At 40.7% G+C, this 21,131-nt stretch overlaps 1 protein-coding gene across 1 annotated transcript in view; it reads right to left on the bottom strand.

Annotated features, from left to right (window-relative positions):
* Positions 1-769: 769 nt before the first annotated feature.
* Positions 770-21,131, bottom strand: part of NSF (N-ethylmaleimide sensitive factor, vesicle fusing ATPase) — a 158,593-nt gene continuing 138,231 nt past the window's right edge. Inside the window, exons 18-21 of the mRNA XM_061176781.1 lie at positions 7,810-7,944; positions 6,598-6,711; positions 2,788-2,843; positions 770-2,334 (exon numbers count right to left, since the gene is read on the bottom strand). Of these exons, the coding sequence (XP_061032764.1) occupies positions 2,289-2,334; positions 2,788-2,843; positions 6,598-6,711; positions 7,810-7,944 (351 nt within the window). The 3' untranslated portion in view covers positions 770-2,288. The remainder of the gene's footprint in view (positions 2,335-2,787; positions 2,844-6,597; positions 6,712-7,809; positions 7,945-21,131) is intronic.

Below are 21,131 nucleotides of genomic sequence, written 5' to 3' on the forward strand. Positions count from 1 at the left end.
TGAAGAGTTCCGGGATGGCTTTAAGACTACCTTCTCAAGGCTACGCAGGGACCAGGTGACCTCAGGGCCCTCCTCCCAGAAGGGCGTGGACAGCTCCTGGGGAGCTGACCCTGCTGCTGGAGAAGCCCTGAGGTTGACCTCTTCCCACAAGCCTTGCTGATTTTCTGGGTGGCTTTTAGTCCTAACCCGAGCCACCGCTAAGGATCAGGGTTTAGGCTAAAAGATCTGATAGCTCAGAAACATGCAAAATGGATGAAGGATACCAAAACGAACCATGTGAAGAAATCTCACTGAGAGTGTTTGAGTCCCTTGGCTTGTACGTGTCATAGGAAGGAGTAATTCTACTTGAGAAACAATTTTCCCTTCCGGTTTATTACTAACCCGCTTATGGCTTTGGTACACTTCAGTTTTTTAGTAAAGGGAAATAAGTAAAAGAGGTATAAAGATTCTTGTTGTGCACTGACTTTATAAAATATGCTATCGATCTGTATTTCCTTTAAATTAACTATATTTTCTGAATGATTAAAATCAGAGATTTTAAAATAAAAATCATCCATCTCCTTACACTAGTTAAAACAAGGAGGGGCTTTTCTGATCCCCTTCTTCTTCATACACTCATATCAGTTATGTATGTTGTTTTGTACAAAATATTGGTCTACAGAATGTTTTCAAGTATATGTACTCTTTATTGCATTCCTTCATTTGCATTAAACAATATAATATTTATATTTTTTCAATATAGTTTTGGACAAAACACAAAGACATTAACCTTATTTAACAAGACACATAAGTTAATACAATGTGTGCTGCTTTCATGGGAAGAGAAAAAAGAGGCAAGATCTAAAACAGATAAGGGAATCCAGGATATTGGCCACCAGCAATCACAGAATTTCACAATACAATCCACCTAAAAAAAAAAAAAAAAAAAACAGCCACAAAATAAGCTAGGGATGAAAACCCAAAAGAAAGTAGATGTGACATACAAGTCTACCAAAAATATACAGAGAGCAAGATCTGGAGATAATTTACCTTCTACCACGGGGACAGATGACAGAGCTACACCCAAGTACCTTATGCGTGACAAGCCTTACAGGTGGTGTTAGGTACCTTCAGGTGGCTCCTGATCGCTTGTCCTAGAAGTTTAAGCAGCAACGGGGAGAGAGTGGCATGTTCCACAAGTCTCCTCACCAAACATGACGACCTGATTCAATTTCTTCAAACTCGGCTTACACCACCGTTCTCCTTCTCTTTGGAAGAAGTGCGTAGTGGGGAAAGGAAATGTCTTCAGTGTATTGGAATGGATGTTAAAGGACTGAGGGGAGAGGACTAGAAAGTGGTTTATTTTTTCTGGAAAATAGTGTTTTATTTAGATGCTAGGTAGTACAGATAATTTAAAGGAAGGATACATTCTAAGTCAGTCATTAAGCTAAGGAAAAAAGAAAAGTGGTGATACTAAATAAGCCTTTAATATTAAACTAAGGGATTGACCCATTTAGAGTTGGACACTAATGAGTGCTGAGAGGGTTTTAAGTTACTTTAATGACGCCTTTCTGTTTAGGGGTGTGTGCTTTTTCCATACACATCTCTCACAAGCTGTTAGCAACATCTACCAAGTGGTAATGATTAGCATATCTCTTGCCACAGAGCAAATTACTTATATTACGGGGGTGTCACAGCCAACGTGGTAATAATCTGACTTTCTGTTAAGAAAGATCTCCTGACTGCAACTTGGAAACATCTCTGAAAATCACTGAGAACAGCATCTTAGAAATTCAAAGCCCTGTTTCTTTATGCAAAGATAACCAGGCTTCTGGGAGAACCTTTAACCATGTATCCAATTACCTTTAGTGTTAGCACAAGGAAGTTACAAAATAATCCCTTTGAACCCATACCTCTATTCACTGCTCCTGGTTTACATGTAGAAAGTCTTCCTTCTACTCCAGGAACTGTTATTTTGCCACATCGTTGCGTTTATTGAGAGTTTTTAGGTGACAGGTGGTGGCAGGGAGCTTAGAATGTGTAGCGTTCACAAGCACAGTATGTTTCCCACGTTTCAAGACTGAGCAAGAAGGAATCAGCTTGCACGGAAAGGTGAGCACAGCATTCTGAAGCAAATTTATACCTTCCACAAAACTGAATATCTCAATAAGCACAAGGAAGGGAGTTTCATTGCACTAATCATGCAGAGAGAGCACGTGCTGAAGGTAGGGAACATTTCACTTTGTCCAGTATCTTGAGTAAGTCGAGTGAAGATCCCAGGCCCCCTTCACCTTGGTCACTTTCCTTGGTCACTTTGTGTCTGAAAATAGTTCATTTTCAAAGTCGAGGCGGCTACTGAAAAAGAAAGATCCAAAACACAAAAAACAGATGATGGTCTGCAAAAAGCCGTTCATCACAAAGCCACACTAAAAGCTTCTTAGTGGTTTTTCTACATTTTTCACTACGTATTTGCTATTAGATGAGCATTTCACAAAAGAAAATGGTTGCACTCCATGCAATTGAAAAGCAGGTTCCAATAAATATGTACCATCAAGCTTTTTCCTGCCTTGTGACAAGGAAGTTTTGCAAAGCAGGACAGGGAGAGCAAACCAACAGTACAACCCATTTCCTTGCTTGGTCTCCTAGACCTACAACACAGCGAAGAATTCTAATAAATGGAAACAAAGTTGTCCAAGAGAGGTTGAGAATTCAAATTCACATGCACTGTACAGCAACTCTTAGAATAGGCACATGGGTTTAAAAGAGTGGGAAGTCTGGCTGGCAGTCTTAAGTGTCGCATGTACTTACGCTCCTTCTTCTCTTAAGAGGGCCAAGAATTTTCTCACACGGTATTCAGGATCCATCTGAACACATCAGAAGAAATAAAGACGACGGGTTAGTGGTGCCTTCTAATAATGATGCACTTCATGCCAAGAAAATGATCGGGTTTATACTTCCTTAGTGCTTTGCTGAGTCACAGAAATGTGTTACCTGCTCCTTGACCAGTATTCTGATACACAGCAAAGTAGACTGTGTCACTCAAGGGAAGTGAATGGGATTTCCCAGCATAGAGAATCGCCATGCACGAGGCTGCGAATGACCCAGCTGGTCATCCACAGGCACCTCAGCTGAGCGCTCCCTTAGCTAGCACCGGGTGAGAAGGCAGCACTGAGAGCCACCAAGTGTGAGACCGGGGCTGCCCATTCATGGGGGTGCACATGGCATCCAATTCACAGGGTTCATCGAAGGCATCAAAGTGAGACCAAAACTGAAGAAACCAATTGGTGTTGATTAAGCAACTAAAAAATAGCTTATTAACTCTATATAATGGACACTTGAGCTTTTCTTAGCCTTGGTCTCTCTTGCATAGTTTCTTCTTTGCAATTAATGAAAAAAATTGTGCTGAAACTAAAAAAAAAAGAACAGTGGGACTGATTCCTCTGACATGCTCTCTGGATAATCTGGGTCTCTTGTGACTGAGAACCGCATTGTGAGTCTAAAAAAAAGATGGGGGAGTTAGTTCTGGCTCAGGTTGTAGGTTCAGGTTGTTATTATTAATTATCCCTACTCATTTTCATTTCATATTCATATTTCTACTAATTTGTTTAATTATATTTTATTCTCATTGGTCCACCAGAGATGTGAAGTAATCTAAAAAATGATCATTAAAAACATCTTTAATGGGGCTTCCCTGGTGGCGCAGTGGTTAAGAATCCGCCTGCCAATGCAGGGGGACACGGGTTCAAGCCCTGGTCCGGGAAGATCCCACATGCTGCGGAGCAACGAAGCCCGTGCGCCACAAATACTGAGCCTGTGCTCTAGAGCCTGCGAGCCACAACTACCGAGCCCGCATGCCACAACTACTGAAGCCCACGCGCCTAGAGCCCATGCTCTGCAACAAGAGAAGCCACCGCAATGAGAAGCCGGCGCACCGCAACGAAGAGTAGCCCCCGCTTGCCACAACTAGAGAAAGCCTGCGCGCAGCAACGAAAACCCAATGCAGCCAAAAATAAATTAAACAAATTTATAAAAATTTAATTCCTTAAGATGAATTTTTATTGTAAGAAACACACCTAACTTTTAAAAAATGTTCCAGGGCAAGGAGTCTGTTTCCCAAGAGGGAACTCCCTGCCCTCCAGGAATAGCTTTCAAATGCTCAGTGCAGCTGTGGGTAAATGTGCAATTGGATTCCCCCCTCCAACCACTTTTTTTTTTTTTTTTTAAGATTTCTTCTCTTCTATCCCAGAAAAACATCTGAACAGAAGTTTCAAATGTATCAAAGTTAAGAGGTCAGACTACAAAGGACTAAGAAAAAGTGTGAATATTTAACAAGAGAAACATTTTTCCTCTTTGGGAATAGAATTACATATGAGTCAATTGTCAAGTTCTCTAAAAAAAAAATGGAACTGGCTGGAGTTCCGCTGTAGTCAGTACTTGCAGGTCTTTGCCCATTAAATATATTTAATATGTGTGAGCAAGGACTTACTGACTTGCCTGTAGCTATGGAATTAAAAGTCAAGAGAAAGGGAGGAAAAAAGTAATGTAGATAAATGACTTTATTCCCTCAGGTGACATCCAGTCAGAGCAGATCCTCAGCACCGTGCAAGTTTTAACAGAATTGTGTGTAGTGAACAGAGAGGTAACATGACTTATATTCTGCTAAACTACATGCCTCTTCACTTAGGCTCCGTCTCTCTAAGGCAGATCGAAAGAGAATTCACTCAGCTGCACCAAATCCATTTGATGTGAAGGGGTTCAAACGCAGAGGCCTATGAAGTGTCAGTCGCTGAAGATTAGGCCTGAGTGCCCCACTCTCACTTTCCACCCCACATACAGAGGAGGCATTAACTTGATCACTGACCGGTGGGCATCAAAGGAAGAGGAAGGGGTAGGGATTGGGGAGAAAAACCCACATAGTTTCTTCTATGCAATTATTGAAAAAAAATTGTGCTGAAACTTAAAAAATGAAGAGTAGAGCTGACTATCTGACAAATTTATCTTTTCCAAGGAGAGAGCCAATGTATATGCACCTTTACCAAGAATAATCCTAAGCAAAGTGATTTGTCTGTAACTTTAATTTACTGCTCAAAATGAAAAATAAATAAATTGGCTTTTAAATAGTCCAGCTGAAAGTTCAGTAAATTAAACTTTAGGTTTCTGAAAGCTACAATTTTATTTTAAAATAAATTTACCAGACTTCCCTGGTGGCACGGTGGTTAAGAATCCGCCTGCCAGTGCAGGGGACATGGGTTCGAGCCCTGGTCCAGGAAGATCCCACATGCCGTGGAGCAACTAAGCCCATGCGCCACAAATACTGAGCCTGCGCTCTAGAGCCCGCAAGCCACAACTACTGAGCCCGCATGCCACAGCTACTGAAGCCCATGTGCCTAGAGCCCGTGCTCCACAACAAGAGAAGCCACCGCAATGAGAAGCCCACGCGTCACAACAGAGTAGCCCCTGCTCGCCACAACTAGAGAAAGCCTGTGCACAGCAATGAAGACCCAATGCAGCCAAAAATAAATAAAAATAAAATAAATAAATTTATATATAAAAAAAAAATTTACCAGCAAAGATTAAAAAGCATTTGCTTCGTGATTCCAATTTGTTATTGGTCCAAGAGCCTATTTCAGAAGTAAGTGAAACTTAAATTTCACCTCATCCACCCACAGCTCACACTGCTGGAAGAGCAGGACTGAGCATAATACATGACTCTCAAGAATGCAGCCAGTCTGTCCACCTAAGACCCGGGAGAGATTCATTCAACAGAAGTTTACTGAGTGCCCGACTATGTGTCCAGTTCTGTTCCAGGGGCTGTGGATTTAATAGTGAGTGAGAGCCAAGGTCCCTGAACTCACAAAGCTTGGAAGTGATACATTTATTATCTAACTAGTATGTCAGATAAGGACAAAAAGACACAGGATGTGCACACGGAGGGGTGGAGTTACAAAAAGAAGAAAGGTAAGTTGCCCACAGACGTGAGAAAGTCCCAAAGAGGTTTCATCTGTTTTTGCCCAGGGAGTAGCCTGGGGCTTAGTTTTCTATGTGATCCTGGACACTTCAACCCTACAGTAGTTTGCATAAAATTTCTAGGAGCCCTGCCAGGGGAGAACATACATAGCCTAAGTCTAATCTGTACACTCAATTACCTTGTCCCTTGAAACTGTCTCCCAGGCCCCTTTTGGTGTCTGTGCGTCGCTTCCTGACCTCTGATGGACAACGCCATCCCACCCCTCGACCCCTGTAGATAACTGGCTGTGACCCTGCATAACTCATTGACAACCGGTGGGACACTCAGGACCCTCACCTCTAAAATGAGGGGGCAGCAGAACAATTGTTCTTTTAAGTCCTTTCTAGTTCTAAGACCTAGTGACTCCCTAAATTAAAACTTAAAGTAACTCTATATTCTTTTCTTCTATTTTTGAATTTTAAGAAGTAGGAAAGAAAAGTACCAATAAGTTATTGTTTGATCTCAGAAGCAGGCTACTAACACCAACCTGATTCTGGAAATAATATAAAAGAATTATAACTTAAAACCTCAGCGAGAGGGAATGATAAAAACTCTTGGGATATATCGTGAAGCTTCTACGTCTGAACCATACGGAGAAGGAAACATCTTACCTGTAGGGACATCTCGATCAACATTAGTAACTTCTTGATTCCTATCCAGACCTTCTTCCCTTTGACTTGCTGTGCAATTGTGGTGCGTTCTTTATCCCTGAAGTTGCCCAACAGCTACAAAAACAATAAAAAAAACGAAAGCACTTCTATAAGTGCATCAACAACATTAGTTAATTCCCACATTTACCCTTAAAAGAACAGTGATAAGAACTACCTAACTGGTTCAAGCTGACAGAATTCTCTCATATTTTAAAATCCAACCTGACTTTCCTGAAATCCATTAGGTGCAATTATGAAAATGAAAACTGGTATCCTAAACTCTGTTTTCTTACGGACCTTGATTATAATTTAGAGATATATTTGCTGGGGGAAAAATAGCTCCAATCCATAATAAATATCAGTTAAAATTTTTAACATTCCTTTCTAGGAATAATCTGTATGTGTCAAAGCAGACTAAATTTAATTCTCTTACTCAACCCCAGCACAAAAAACGCTCAAACAGGTAAGCTGGAAACATTTATCATATAGATAGTTTCTATTTTGTTGGGAGTATGCCCCAATTGTATGGGTCTTGAGGATTTTAAGAAGCCTTCCTGACTCTCACTGCTGAGCAAGTCACTAGATAATATTTTCTAACACCTCATCAAGTCATTTGTGCACATTGATATTAATCAAAAGTGTAATAAAGAATATATATTTTTTAAAATTAAAGACTATGTCATCCTCAAAAAAATGTGAGAAAACATTTCCACATTATGAACTTGTTAATAAAGGGGTTGCTTTTACTTCTATAGCTTTTTTCAAGTTTCTAAGGCTTTAACCATTGCTCCAATTTATTAAATGCAAGTAAATGGGCTGAAAGCTACTATGAATAACTGAATTTTCTATTTATTGATTACTCTACTCCCTCCCCCCATTCCAAGTTTCTGGTCCATGTAATCTATATGCATTAGTCATGCTGGGCACAAAGTAATTCATTCCTGGCAGTTTGTATGCTGCTTCCACCAAGGAATGAGGAATTACTTCACTCTCACTTGTATTTATCTCTTCTTCCTCTAATTCCTGAAAATGACTGCAGGTGTATCCCAGGTTCCGTGTTCTAGGTTAACATAGAAACTAAACACCAGGTGCGATGTCTGGGGCACCCTTAGCATTAATCCCAGCCTCAACTCCTTTCTTCGAACGGTGTGCACTCCACTGGCTCATTCTCACCTCCAAAGCCTCTAGCAGCTGCTCTCCTGTGGCAATGCTGGGCACGTGGATGGTGGTGCTGAAGGCGTTAAGCATTTCCATCTCCTGAAGGACATCTTTGCGGCTCGTGGTCCCAATGATAAGAAGCTTGCGGCCCTGATCATAGGGAGAAAATGTGTTAAAACACATAGGAAAGGACTGATTAGGAAACCAGAGTAAGCCTGAACAATATCCATTTATTTAATCGCAGAAATGCAAATGATTAGGCAAAAGAGAAGGAAAAAAATTCAGAACTGTCCTCTTGAAAATCCTTTTTTTTTGGGCCATGCTGCGCGGCATGTGGGATCTTAGTTCCTGCCTGCAGTGGAAGAGCAGAGTCTTAACCACTAGACCGCCAAGGAAGTCCCTCGAAAATCTTAAAAAAATGTATCAACAACATGATTCAGAAAAAGCAACACTTTCCTTGGCACGTGGTTCAGAAAGAGGCAGCGGCTCTTTCTCCTTATCCGTATCAATGACATCATGGACCAGTAAATCAGGAAGATACACAAACCAAATAGAAAGATACCTTAGTATATGTTTGTAATTCATTTTTCACAGCCAACATAGTATCAATATATGTATGGTTGGGAAAAAAATGAAATGAATGAATGGAAACCCCATGCAACCCACTTAGCAAGGCTTTATTACGGTTTTTAGGAGAGGTAGGATAATAATAATAGCTTACATTTATGCAGCAGTTAACTGTGAAAGGCATGGTGCTAAATGCTTTACATAACTGTCTCATTTAATATCTTTAATTTCTTTTTAATTTTTAACCCCAAAATATACAAGGAATGTTTAAAAACTATAGCAGGCTTAGGCCACCATTCCTGATTCCCTCTCTCCAGAAGCAACCATTTTCTACTCTTAGTTTTTCTTCTTGTATTTACTTCCTTATCTTTAAATAACAGTGGTACACTATTATTTTTAGATTTTTCTTTTCAGCTTTAAATATTATTTCCTGAATTCCTATTATGGAAGAGGGAGAGTTAATATTAATTTTGCACAGTCCCCCACCCCAATATGTCCTTTTTCTCATCCTTCCAATTATTTCACAGTCTTTGGTTAAATCTATATTCAGTATTTATTATGATTATATAAATATGATTTACAGCTAAGCCATGTAGTGTAATATTAAATTTCCTTTCTTGGGCAACATTTTGTTTTTATTAGAGTTAATAATTGCCATTTCTCCCCCCACCCCTTTGCTTAGTTTATCAAGTACTTACCACAAGTTCATCCCAAACAAATACAGCCACGGATATCATACCAATATGTTCAAACATGTTAGGGAATTTTAAAGTTTTGGGTGTTTTTTCTCAAAGACATTCCCCTCCTGGAGTCCTCTGTTCTCAAAGTTCAATCTGAACTGACTGTTCTCTAGGCCTGCTGCACAGCTGTAGACCTAGAACTTTCCTCTCTCCTCTGTTAGATCCCCCGTCTCCTCACCTTCCTTTGTTTTTTCATTTATTCTCTCTTTTCCATGGTACATATACTTCAAAAGCTTCCTGAGAAAGGGTGTATGGGAGGTAAAAATTTTAAGACCTGGAAATGTGTTTATTCCACCCTTAATATTGTACACTTTATACTTGATAGTTTGGCTAGGTATAGAGAACAAGGTTAGAAACAAGTTTCCCCGCAGAATTTTCAAGGCATTGTTCTATTGTCTTTTAATTTTCAGTGTTGCTGACTAGAAGACTGATACCATTCTGATTTTCTGACTCATTGTTTCTAACTTTTAAAAATAAATATAATTTTAAAAGAATCTTTTCTTTATCCGTATGTTCTATAAATTATGAACCTTGAGATAAGTCACTCTTTCTTGTTTACTGAATGTTTCTTTTTAAAAAAAATTACATCCTATTATATTTCATGGATACTACCTTATTTTAGATCTCTGTGAATACTACACATTTTAAAAAATGTTTTCTTCTTTTCTCTGCTTTGTTTCCTCTGAGTTCCTTTTTCTTTTCTTTTTTTTTTTTCTTATTTGTTCATTGGTGGTTTTCTTCAAGTGGCTGGTGATTGTTGCATTACTATTCATACTTAAGAGGTAAACTAATGGCTGGAAGCTCTGAGTCTGAGAGCTTCATGATAGGATGATAAGACTTGGCTGATTACTGGGGGTCCCTCAAAGGTCAGGATGTGTACATTTTCCCCGGAGAATCTTCCAGTCTCCTTCCTGAGGGTTATAGAGACTAGTTCCCAACATACTACATGGGAGTCGGTGGGGGAAGGAGTCTGGGTACCTCACCACTCAATATGGAGACTTCCATTTACTCTTATTTGCAGTATGGCACCTCTTTAGATCAGTCTCTCATTCAGTGTCCATTATAATCCTAAGAATTAAGTATCAGTATTATCTCTATTTTACTGATGAAGCTACTGAGTCTTATAGATTTAACTAATTTGTTCAAGGTCTAATAACTAATAAATGATGGAGCCAGGAATGGAAACCAGATCCAGAATCCAAAATTGTATACTGCCTTTTTTCACAAAGAAAAACACGTTTTAAAAATGTTTACTTGGAAAATGGAAGAGGAATGGATTTTAAACTATGTCACTAGATTTATGATACACACTCATTCCACAGATAAGCCTTTAATAAAATCATTAAACCTTTCACAGATCTTAGAAACTCAGGGCATTAAAATAAATGAGAAAATTAAAAAATTATGTGAAAGTTAAATTAAATGTAGGAAAAGAGTTTAAGAAATTGAAGATCAGATGCCAAAGCAATTTCCATTGGGGTTTTGTAAATATTAAACCACTATTGCTAACAAGGCGTGCTAGCCTTTCTCAGTCTTACTGATTTTATTTTGTCCATCTGTTGTGCCAAGAATGGATGGTGCACCAACGTAAACAAAGGTCTAACCAAAGAAACAAGGGTGAGGCTTTCTGGTACAATTAGTAACTGGCATATCAAATGCCTGTGCAAAGACTGTGAGAGAGAAGCATACCGCTGAAGTATACACATTAAAGGGTAATCATTGTTATTATTCAAGAAACCAACTAGCTAAAAATCAACGTTGTCAACAGACCTTTACCAAGCCCCTGGATGAATACGGAATAGACCTTGTATATACAGAGAGACAGATACAAAACAGATCATTATAATACAATATGGAAAGGTAGAGGTATTGCACATAGGATGTCATGGTAGAGGGAAGAAACGTGTGGCAGAGAAACATCTTCTTTTTCTCTGGAGGAGACAATATCTGAACCAAGTCTTAAGGAGTGAGTGGGGTGATTAGGAGACGAAGGGGAAGGACATCCAAGCCAGAAGGAGCAGAAATAGATAAATCCAAAGGCAAAATAACAAAAACAAAAACTGGGGTGTTGGGGTAATTACAAACACATAAAGATGTATAAACTTCTACAGTGTAACAGAAAAGTGGTGCTTTTACACTCGAACTATTTTTCAACTATTTTAAAATTCTGTTTGTAAACTTAGGAACATATCCTTGAAGGCTCATAGATGCCAAAAGCCACACAGGCTTGTATATCTTCATTACAATTAAAGATAATTGTTACTTTGCTTTTTTCCTTAGGTTTTTAATGTTCCATAGTCCATAATTCCAACCCCCTCATCTTGCCCCTCTCTTACAGAGGACAACATTGGCCCTAGAAGAATGGCTTCTTACCCATTCCAGAAGGCTGGAATTGCCATTTTCCTAGTGAAACTCTGTCTTACGTTACCAGTGACTGTGCTCTTCAGAGTGTTAAGACTGGGAAATGTAGAGCAACTCATAATGGAGATGTTAATTTATGTTCTGCTTTTCTTCTTGTTTAACAAGACTGCAAACACTGCAGAGAGGTCATGACCCAGGGAAGTTCAGGCCTTGACTTGTAAGCATCATCTTTAAGAAAACACCGAAAAACATTACCAAATAATTAAATTGTGCTGGGTCATTCTGTATATTAATTAGTGGTGATACTCATGAGGAAGCTTTACCACGAAAAACCAGCTCTGAATATATTAATATCATAAATCACACTGGAGAACATTTTGGAGAAAAAGTTGCCAGCAGCATGAAATGAGAAGGCCAGCTTTAAAAATGAAAGTAGAGCTCAACCCAGAAAGAGAAATCCAACTACTAGTGGCTACTAGTCTGAGTCTATAACGCCAAAACATGCCTCTTGATGGAAAGAAAAAAAGCTGAGCGACAACTTACTTGGAAAAAATTGTTCCCAGCATACTCTTCACTGAGATTTTCTAGTCCTGATGCAATAAAGGCCTAAATAAAACGACTATCTGCCAATCGGATTATGATAAACATTGTTCCAAGGTTAAATAAGTATTAGTTAACTAATTCTTAGTACCATAAGAAGCAACTCAGGTGAAAACATTACCATGAAAAAGGCAGGGCTCAGTCAGGTGTTGATCCTTCAGAAAAACCACTTCTTTACATGATGAAGAATGAGCCAAGTACTAAGCAGTATCTAAGCCTTTTGCCACACAAAGGACTAACCAGATAATCCACACCCTTTCATAGGTCCTGCCCATTGATTGGCCCCAATAAACTGATTTGCAACAAAAGTTCATGTGGAAGAAAGCTTTTTTTTCCCTCCCTTAAATAAAAATGCCACCAATATAATACTGCAGTGAAATGGAAGGGCTGATTTTAACCTGCTAACAAAAGTAAAGTCAGTTATGCAGTAAAGAAAGGCCAATTATTTCCATATCATTCAATGCTGAGCAAGGGCAATACACCCTTGGTAAGAAGAATGAATTGTGAACAACTGGAAACCCTGAAATGGATTAAGAAGTGAGTGTGCCGGGGGCCTTAAACTTTATTTTCTGGTTGTTAGAATTTGAGGCTTTTGTAAACAAAAGTGAAAATTTTCAGAATTCAGAATTTATAAGCCCAGTAAGTTAAAGATAAAATAGATTAGTTGATCAGACCATTAACATGAATTGACTCTGTTTGGGTATTAATGGAATTATGAGATTCAGTTTGTGCCTCTGAAGTGAGTACAATCTGGCTGGGGAGACCAAGTAAATATTCAGGGACCACTACCAAGTAACACACCAGCAAACATAAATGAATAATGGCTGAGGGGACACAGCTTATAGGCACAGCTTCACTGGCATGGGGTCATCTGGGAAGATTCCTATAGTACCATAGAGACACTGATGAAGAGGAGGCCCTGGAGGAGAAGGGACAGGTCTTCCATGCTCCTAATTCCCATGTGGGTGGTGGAGGCAGCTGAGCCAGAGCCCTCAGGGCTGAAAACGAAGTCTTTTTAGAGAGATGGGGAGTAGGCAGCCAATAAAAGGAAGACTCAGAATGCCAAACTAAGAAAGGAGATTTAGTATAAAAAGCAACAGGAAACTAAAGAAGGTGCTGGAGGAGGAAGAACTGATGACGAGAAAGATGATCCCAGCAGCTTCATGCCCGGCAGTCCGGCAGCCTGTGAGGGGGCTGCTGCGGGAGAGGCGGCTCTGAGAAAGGGTCTCAGAGTGAGCGCGCCCAGGAAGGGTCGGCGCCTCGCCATCAGTGATGCACACACACGCCTTCCATTTCAACGCAAGCCCAGGGTGGGCAGAAAGCAAGGGAAGAGAGGCAAGTCCCCTGCTGGACAGGTGGCTTGGTGCCATTCAAAAAGTACACGCTCCACCATTCATAGCTGGGTGATTTGGGCTAGATTACTGAACTTCTCAGCACCTGTTTCTTCCTCAACCATAAAAACTGGATTAAAAATCCTACCTACTTGTCAGAGTAGAGCATGAGGTGAGAATGCGTGGGGGAGGGAGGCCTTTGCCATCACTGTCAGAGGAGGCAGGAATGAAAGGAAGTGAGAGCTTGAACGATGGTCTTGAGAAGAACCTGAAAAATTGTCCTCTGCCTGGGATGTCAGGAATCTATGACATCGGGTCGGGTGGGCGAGCAGTGGGGCACCTGAGAATTCCTCTCTTCCCAACAATGCACGGCACTGGCCGCAAACGATGCCAAGAGAGTGCATTCTCCCAGAGGGCCAAGATTCACTCTGCATTAGGGGGAGATGAGCGCGCCGATCTTCAGCTTAACGACGGTTACGTCAAGGCCCAGACGAGGCCTGAAGCTAAAGATCAAACAGCCCTCAGAAGCAGCCGTGACAGCAGGTTGAGAGTGAGGGGCCTCGGTGAGAGGCAGGGACTCTGAGGAAGAAATCAGCTCAGGGCAGAGGATGTGAAGCTTTTCTGGTAAGAGGTGCTTCAGTTTGTCACTTACACTAGCTTCATTCTTGAAATGGGAGTAATGTCTGATACTTTAACTTAGTTTGTTATTATTCAGTGCAGATTAAATAAAAAATTCTATCCACCATAGAGCTTATACAACTTTACCACTGCATTTTTTGCAAGTCTGAATCTTGTCTCTAGCCTGTCAGCTCTCTGGGGGCGGGGCCATGTTTTATTCATCTCTGTCCTTGCAGGTCTTTAGCACAGCATGCCTGGCACACAGAAGATACTCTGATGTTCCCTCTACCTAGAATGCTCTTCCCTTATACATCCACATGGTTCTCTGCCTCAAAGTCAGGGCTCTGCTCCAGTGTCACCTTTCCCACAAGGCCTACCCCCCCACCCCCGCTTCATCTCCCTTTATCCTGCTCTTTCCCCCCACAGTAGGGATCACCTCTTAACATACTATATACTTTACTCATTTACTGTCTTTACTTATTTATTCTATTTATTGCTGGTCTTTCCTCATAAGGACAGGACTTGTGTCTGTTTGGTTTCACTGATGGATCCAGGGCTAGCATAGTGCCTTGAACATAGTGACAAGTTGATACATTTGTCTTGAATGAATGAATGGTGATCTCAGTGTAGGTTTCAAGGGCCGCAGATCACTCCTTCCTTGTTACACTTCTCTTCTGGCCCTGGAATAATGCACACTATACCAAATGTTCAACAGGAAAATAACTACCGTTTCAGAGTCTATACATCTGAGCCCCAAGTGTTGAATACTATGATCACAAGTCAACAAGTTTTAAAGAAAACAACCCAGAATGATCAGCATGTATGCTTCATTTACAATATAACTAGATGCAAAGGATGTCATACCGCTTTCTCTTAGCTAATCAATTGATCGTCAATAGTTAAGCTATTCATAACTATTCATAATACAGACTTCTCTAACAGAGAAAAGATAAGACTCATTAGAAGCCATTAATTTAAGCTAGCGAGATAAGTATTATTAAGCACCTCCTACAACTCTTGGTTTCCCCAAATCAAGGGAAAAATTTGACTACTATTAAAAACAACCAAGAGTCTGGACAGCGAAAGGAGAGGAATTGGGGCCTCTTTGCATATCCTGCATGCATTTGATTTCTCACGCTCCAATGTCTGTAACTTCTTTTTTTGGTAGTTAAATGTTTAAGTTGAATACCAAAGGAAGGATGTTTCAAATAAATCATGTTACAACTAGGCAGACAACTACATTTAAACTCTCCATTAGATTTTACCCTGAAGCAAATTCTTAGCCTACTGTCTTTGTAACCATCCTCCTGGTGCTGCAGGCAGGACAGAGGACGATAAAGAGGGGGAATTCATAATGCACATTGAATATGAAATAAGAAACTTCACCCCAAATAATTTTTAAAAATTACTATAGGCAAGAGCAGACCACTTTGAGATATTAAAGAATATTTTAGTACCAGTTTGTGAAAAAGACATGGAATCATCAGATTTTATACTCAGAACAGCTCTGAAAGCTTGCCTAGTTCTCTCCTCCTCCCTCTCCTCTCCTGGCTATTTTGTAGGTGAGAAACGGGGGTAAGATTTTACATCCAGGGAGGGAGCTGAAACCAGAGTTCAGGCCTCACCGATATTCCCACTATGCTTTGCTGTCCATTCTTATTTGTGTAATTTTTAACTTATATCAGCAATGGCTGATCTCTTAATTATGAGTTAGATAGATATATCACCTAGAAATTACGACCTCTGAGCTCTTAGGAGAAAAGGTTCAATAAATTAAGAAAATAAAGACGTATTGAGGTACAGTATTCTTAGTGCCCAGTTTTGTAGGTGCTCTCTCATTAGAAACTTAATTAAGATGATCACTGATTCATCAGCAAATCCAAACTCTTCCACCTGGCACCCACAGTAGACTTTCCCTCCCTCCCTCCGCTTTTACCTTGAGATGCCCTAAAATGACCCCTGTGCTCTAATCAGTTCAATTTTCTTCTTCTTTCTCATTTAACTTCTACCTCTGTGATTTTTTTTTTTTAATTTATTTATTTTTGGCTGTGTTGGGTCTTCGTTGCTGCGCGCAGGCTTTCTCTAGTTGCTTTGAGCAGGGGCTATTCTTTGTTGCGGTGTGCGTGCTTCTCATTGCGGTGGCTTCTCTTGTTGTGGAGCACAGGCTCTAAGTGCGTAGGCTTCAGTAGTTGTAGCACGTGGGTTCAGTAGTTGTGGCTCGCCAGCTCTAGAGCGCAGGCTCAGTAGTTGTGGCACACGGGCTTAGTTGCTCCGCGGCATGTGGGATCTTCCCAGACCAGGGCTCGAACCCGTGTCCCCTGCACTGGCAGGCGGACTCTTAACCACTGTGCCACCAGGGAAGTCCCTACCTCTGTGATTTTTATCCATAGCATTCCTCTTTATTAAAATGCTTTCCAGAGTTTTCTACCAGTTTGCAATTATCCCTTATGTTCAAGATATTTCAGAACTTGCCTTCTCTCCACATTCTGCCCTCCTTTAACCCTACACAACCCAGTTTGCTCCTTCAGGGTCCACCCTCTCCGAGCATGGATTCAATGTGCCCAGTAAAAACACCTCATTTATCTGGAGGCCAATTTACTGAACAATTTCAACTATCTAGAACATAGCCAAGAACCAAGATATATGCAAAATTCTCTAACTTCTAGAACTGAAAAAACACAATAAATGAGGTTCAAGTGACTACTCACAGGTAGTACCAACTTATCCACTGGGCACAGCGGGCACAGGGGCAAGGGCCCACAAAAATATTCTAATTTCTTCTAAAATCAGAAGAAAAATAAAAGAACTTTCAGGTTGAGGAAAATGTTTTAAATACCAACAGTTGGAAAATAAAAGTTTAACATTTTTTTTATGAAGAAAGGGACCCAGGGAATTCACGACATGGCCCTGCTGGCAGGAAGCTCCTCCGGCTCTCATCAGAGCCTAGTTGCTCTCACTTTACAGACAACTCAAGGGTCCTGGAGGTTGCCTTTCTTAGCTCACAGCTGACAAGAAGCAGCAAATTAGACGAGGGGGAATTGTCAGAGGCAGGCAGACTGACACAACTCACTTGAATTCCTCAAGTAAAAGCTGATAGCAAAACCATTAAAAACAAGAAAAAGTACAACAAACTCAAAAAACCAGGGCACACTGGGCCTACTTAATGACTCCCAGGGCCAAGTCCTCTACATTCCAATAGTTCTTGCATAATCGCCATGTGATTATGGTTTGTAATGAAGATCCTTATTCATTAACGTAGTGTTTATAATACTTCGCTTCAGACACCAAAGATGTATGTAGCATTTCTTTCCTTTTAAAAAAGGCTAAAGTATAACAGCAATTGATATTTAAAGAGGTTAAGCTTCAGTCATTTCGGAAAAATGAAGCCTTTGATTTCTTACTAATTCCTATTCTTCCCTCCAGTGAAACTGAATATGCCATACGAAGCCTAAGATAAGTAACTGTACACAAAACGTATCCTTAAATTCCCAAGTATCAGTTAGTATGTAAATAATAAAAATGTGCTGGTTCTGGCACAGGCATACCCTTCACCATCTCTGCCCAGTGCTGCAGAGCTGGAATTCCTCAGCACAGCACAATGGTCCTCATCAATCTCCCTGTCACTCATCTTTCAAGACCAGGATCAAGAACTACTATTTGTGAAATATATGCAGATTTTCTCAGGTAAAATGGACCATACTTTCCTCCATAGTCCACTGGAACCCACATAAGTTATAAAACTTAACTATTTACATCATCGTGTTTACACATCTTTCTCCCTCACTGGATTGTGTCAGGGACACCAGTTGGCCTGCATACAAATAAGAAAAAAAATACCCCTCCTAGGTGGATGAATTAGAAAAAAGCAGTCATCTAGGTATATACAGTCACCCTTGTCCCCATCTCCTAAAGCCCCAGCACCTTGTATGAGTAAAAAGGCACCCCTTTTCCTCTTCCTCAGGGCTAGGGTTGCTAGATAAAGCCCTGAGTATAAGTATGTCCCAAACAATGCATGGGATATACTTACACTAAAAGATTATTTGGTGTCTTTCTGAAATTCAAATTTAACTTGGCATCCTATATCTTCATCTACTAAATGAGGCAACCCTACTCAGCTGGGCAGTTACAGCCCACGTCAGGGTACACAGCTCACAGGGCAACTGGAGTGTGGGCCGGATGTTAACCCCCACTTGCCAGTTGACCTTGTGCACAGCTTGTGCCCAAACTGCACAACTGAATAGGTGGTCCTGGATTATGAGCTCTTTGAGGGCAGGTATCATGTCTTATTCATCTTTGTTATTTCTATAGTACAGAACAAAAGTTTATTAAATGTACATCCTAATAAAAGCATATATTCCCTAAAGAAATATTTCAAACTTGCATTTCAAAAGAAATATTTTTGGATAGAAAGAAACTTCTCATCTCCTTTCCATGAAGCTTAGTAGAACTGTCACCATCTATCCTGGTCAACCTTGGTCACATTGGCATTCAACCATCGTTAAGCTCAGCCTGGAAGCACAGCACTGAGCTGAATGCCAGGTGGGTGTCCAAGGACAACGTGAGAGTCAGGAGGCACTTACATACACACTTTTACTCGCAGGACCACAGAGTATCTTACAGACCAGACCTTAAATTAAATCAGCCTTAAAGAAAAAACAAGGCTAACAAAATATATTGCACACAGACAAGCTTAGATACAAAGGTAGATTCATTTAACTGTTATTGTTAGTCAAGCAGCAAGTTAGTTGCAAAGGACCGGAATTTTGACAGTTATACTGCTGAGTTAAAAATAAAAACAACTGTATACACATTAAGTTTTTATTTTTCCTGATTATAAAGTAACAAATGCTTATTGTAGAAAATGTATAAAATGTAAGAAATAATAAAGCAGAAAAACCCACCTACGACCTACCATCTAAGATCAGTTGTCTTTAAGATGGAGAAATAATAGAACTCCCTTTAACTTTTGTTTTTCTCTTCATTCTTTTTAAAAATCCCTTTTTTGTACATTTTAAAATGGACACCAACTAATAGAATAATAAATGCATTAAAATATTGGGAGGATGAGCTCAAACTTTTTTTTTCAAAATTTGGAGGCAATCACAGAAAACAATTTTGGCATATTTCCTCCAGTCGTTTTTTCTTCATAACTGAAATCACACTTAGAGAATAACTGAGGATTAAGTGGAAGGTGATTTGATCCTTAGGCAGGCAGTTTCTGACACGGGCCCACTTTACATAGATAATGGATCACTAGCGGGGCGGCCACCAAGCTGTTCATCTCCCTGCTCTGGCTGGTATTTCGCCCTGTCCTCCCTTCCCATTATTACTCCTTACTTGGGGAACTGGCACCCTTCTTCCACCTGCTCCAGGGCTGCCCCAGCAGGGTCTGCGGGAGCCGGATGGCTGGCAGCTAGAGGGAAAGGAAGCTGTCATTCCTGCTGACATTTCTAGGGCTGGCTTCTTCCGCAGCAGCCACCTGGAGCCTAGCTCCTTTGATATGGGTTGGTTACTTTGTTGGTTTTTTTGTGTGAGGAAAGACAGAGTCAGGGTTTTCTTTAAAGTGAATAATAAACTAACAATTGAGTTGTGATTTGCAGTTTACAAAGAACTATAATTAACATTTATCTTATTTAATTCTCACGATCTATATATTAGTTAAATATTACTACTGTTCCTGTTTTACAATGAGAAAATTGAGGCTCAGAAATTAAGTGACTGAATTCAAGTTCAAGTCTTCTAACTCCTGAGCTCTTATTTACACTGCCAATGCCAGTTCTACATGTAGACTCACCATCTTCAAGATATCCATTCAACAAATATCATCATCTATGTAGCCTAAATAGGTCTGCAAAGAGAGAGAGAGGGGAAGAGAAGAAGAGAGGAAGAGAGGAAGGAAGGAAGGGGAGGAAAGGAAGGGAAGGGAGGGAGGGGGGAGGGAGGGGGAGGGAGGAAGGAAGGAAGGAAGGGGAGGAAGGAAGGAAAGGAAGGAAGGGAGGAAGGAAGGAAGGGGAGGGAGGAAGGAAGGAAGGAAGGGGAGGAAGGAAGGAAGGGAAGGAAGGAAGAGAAGGAAGGAAGGAAGGAAGGGGAGGAAGGAAGGAAGGGAAGGAAGGAAGAGAAGGAAGGAAGGAAGGAAGGGGAGGAAGGAAGGAAGGGAAGGGAGGAAGGAAGGAAGGAAGGAAGGGGAGGAAGGAAGGAAGGAGAGGAAGGAAGGAAGGGAAGGAAGGAAGGGAGGAAGGAAGGAAGGAAGGGGAGGAAGGAAGGAAGGGGAGGAAGGAAGGAAGGGGAGGAAGGAAGGAAGGGGAGGAAGAGAGAAAGAGAAAGAAAGAAAGGAAGGGAGGGTCTAGGCCGATTGTCTGGAGCTTTCCTTGTGAAAAGCACTCTTGACATTTGCCATTCCCCAATGTGAGTGGTAAGCAGGATTGTCAAGATGAAAGCATGGTTACAGACCAAGCTGTGACGTGAAAAGATCAAGGCCTTGTTCCATCTACATTCCAATAACTATCAGGAATATTGACAGATTGTTTTGGACCCTTTGTAAGGTTCCCCTTATTGGTTCTTCTCACCCAACAGTTGTTACGCCATATAGCATAAACCCTTATGGATCTTCAAAGATCTGTGTATTTGTTTTGGGGACAGGAAGGTAGAAGAGAAGCTGTGAAATGCTATTCTGTTCCACCTTGGATTAGAAAAAGAAGTGAACTTTAGTCACAAGCAACAGGTAGCTACAGGGAAAAAGGAAGTAGGGGGGCCAGTCCCTGGAGGCTAAGGACAAGTGTAATGGGTAGCGTCCTTGGGATCCCACAATGGCCAGAAGCCCTGGCCCTCTCTCTACTCCTCACGTTGTTGAACTCTGAAATTCCTGTTTCTACTTCATTCTCCCTTTTATAATAGGGATCTCCAATCCCCAGACCAGAGTATTTGTCTTAGGACTCAGGAAGCTTCTAAATTTCAGTGAATGGGCGATGGGGAAGCAGGGTGCCTCTACTTCTTTTTCCAGTATTGCAAATGAGAGAAGTTGAACCTGGGCATTCCAACTTGAAACTCTGAACTCACTTTCCATGGAAATTTGCTATATACAGTTACATTCTTTAGTTTTCCTATCTTACATGCTAAAGAG

The sequence above is a fragment of the Eubalaena glacialis genome, chromosome 19 (genome assembly GCF_028564815.1).
Source record: "Eubalaena glacialis isolate mEubGla1 chromosome 19, mEubGla1.1.hap2.+ XY, whole genome shotgun sequence".
Classification (NCBI taxonomy): domain Eukaryota; kingdom Metazoa; phylum Chordata; class Mammalia; order Artiodactyla; family Balaenidae; genus Eubalaena; species Eubalaena glacialis.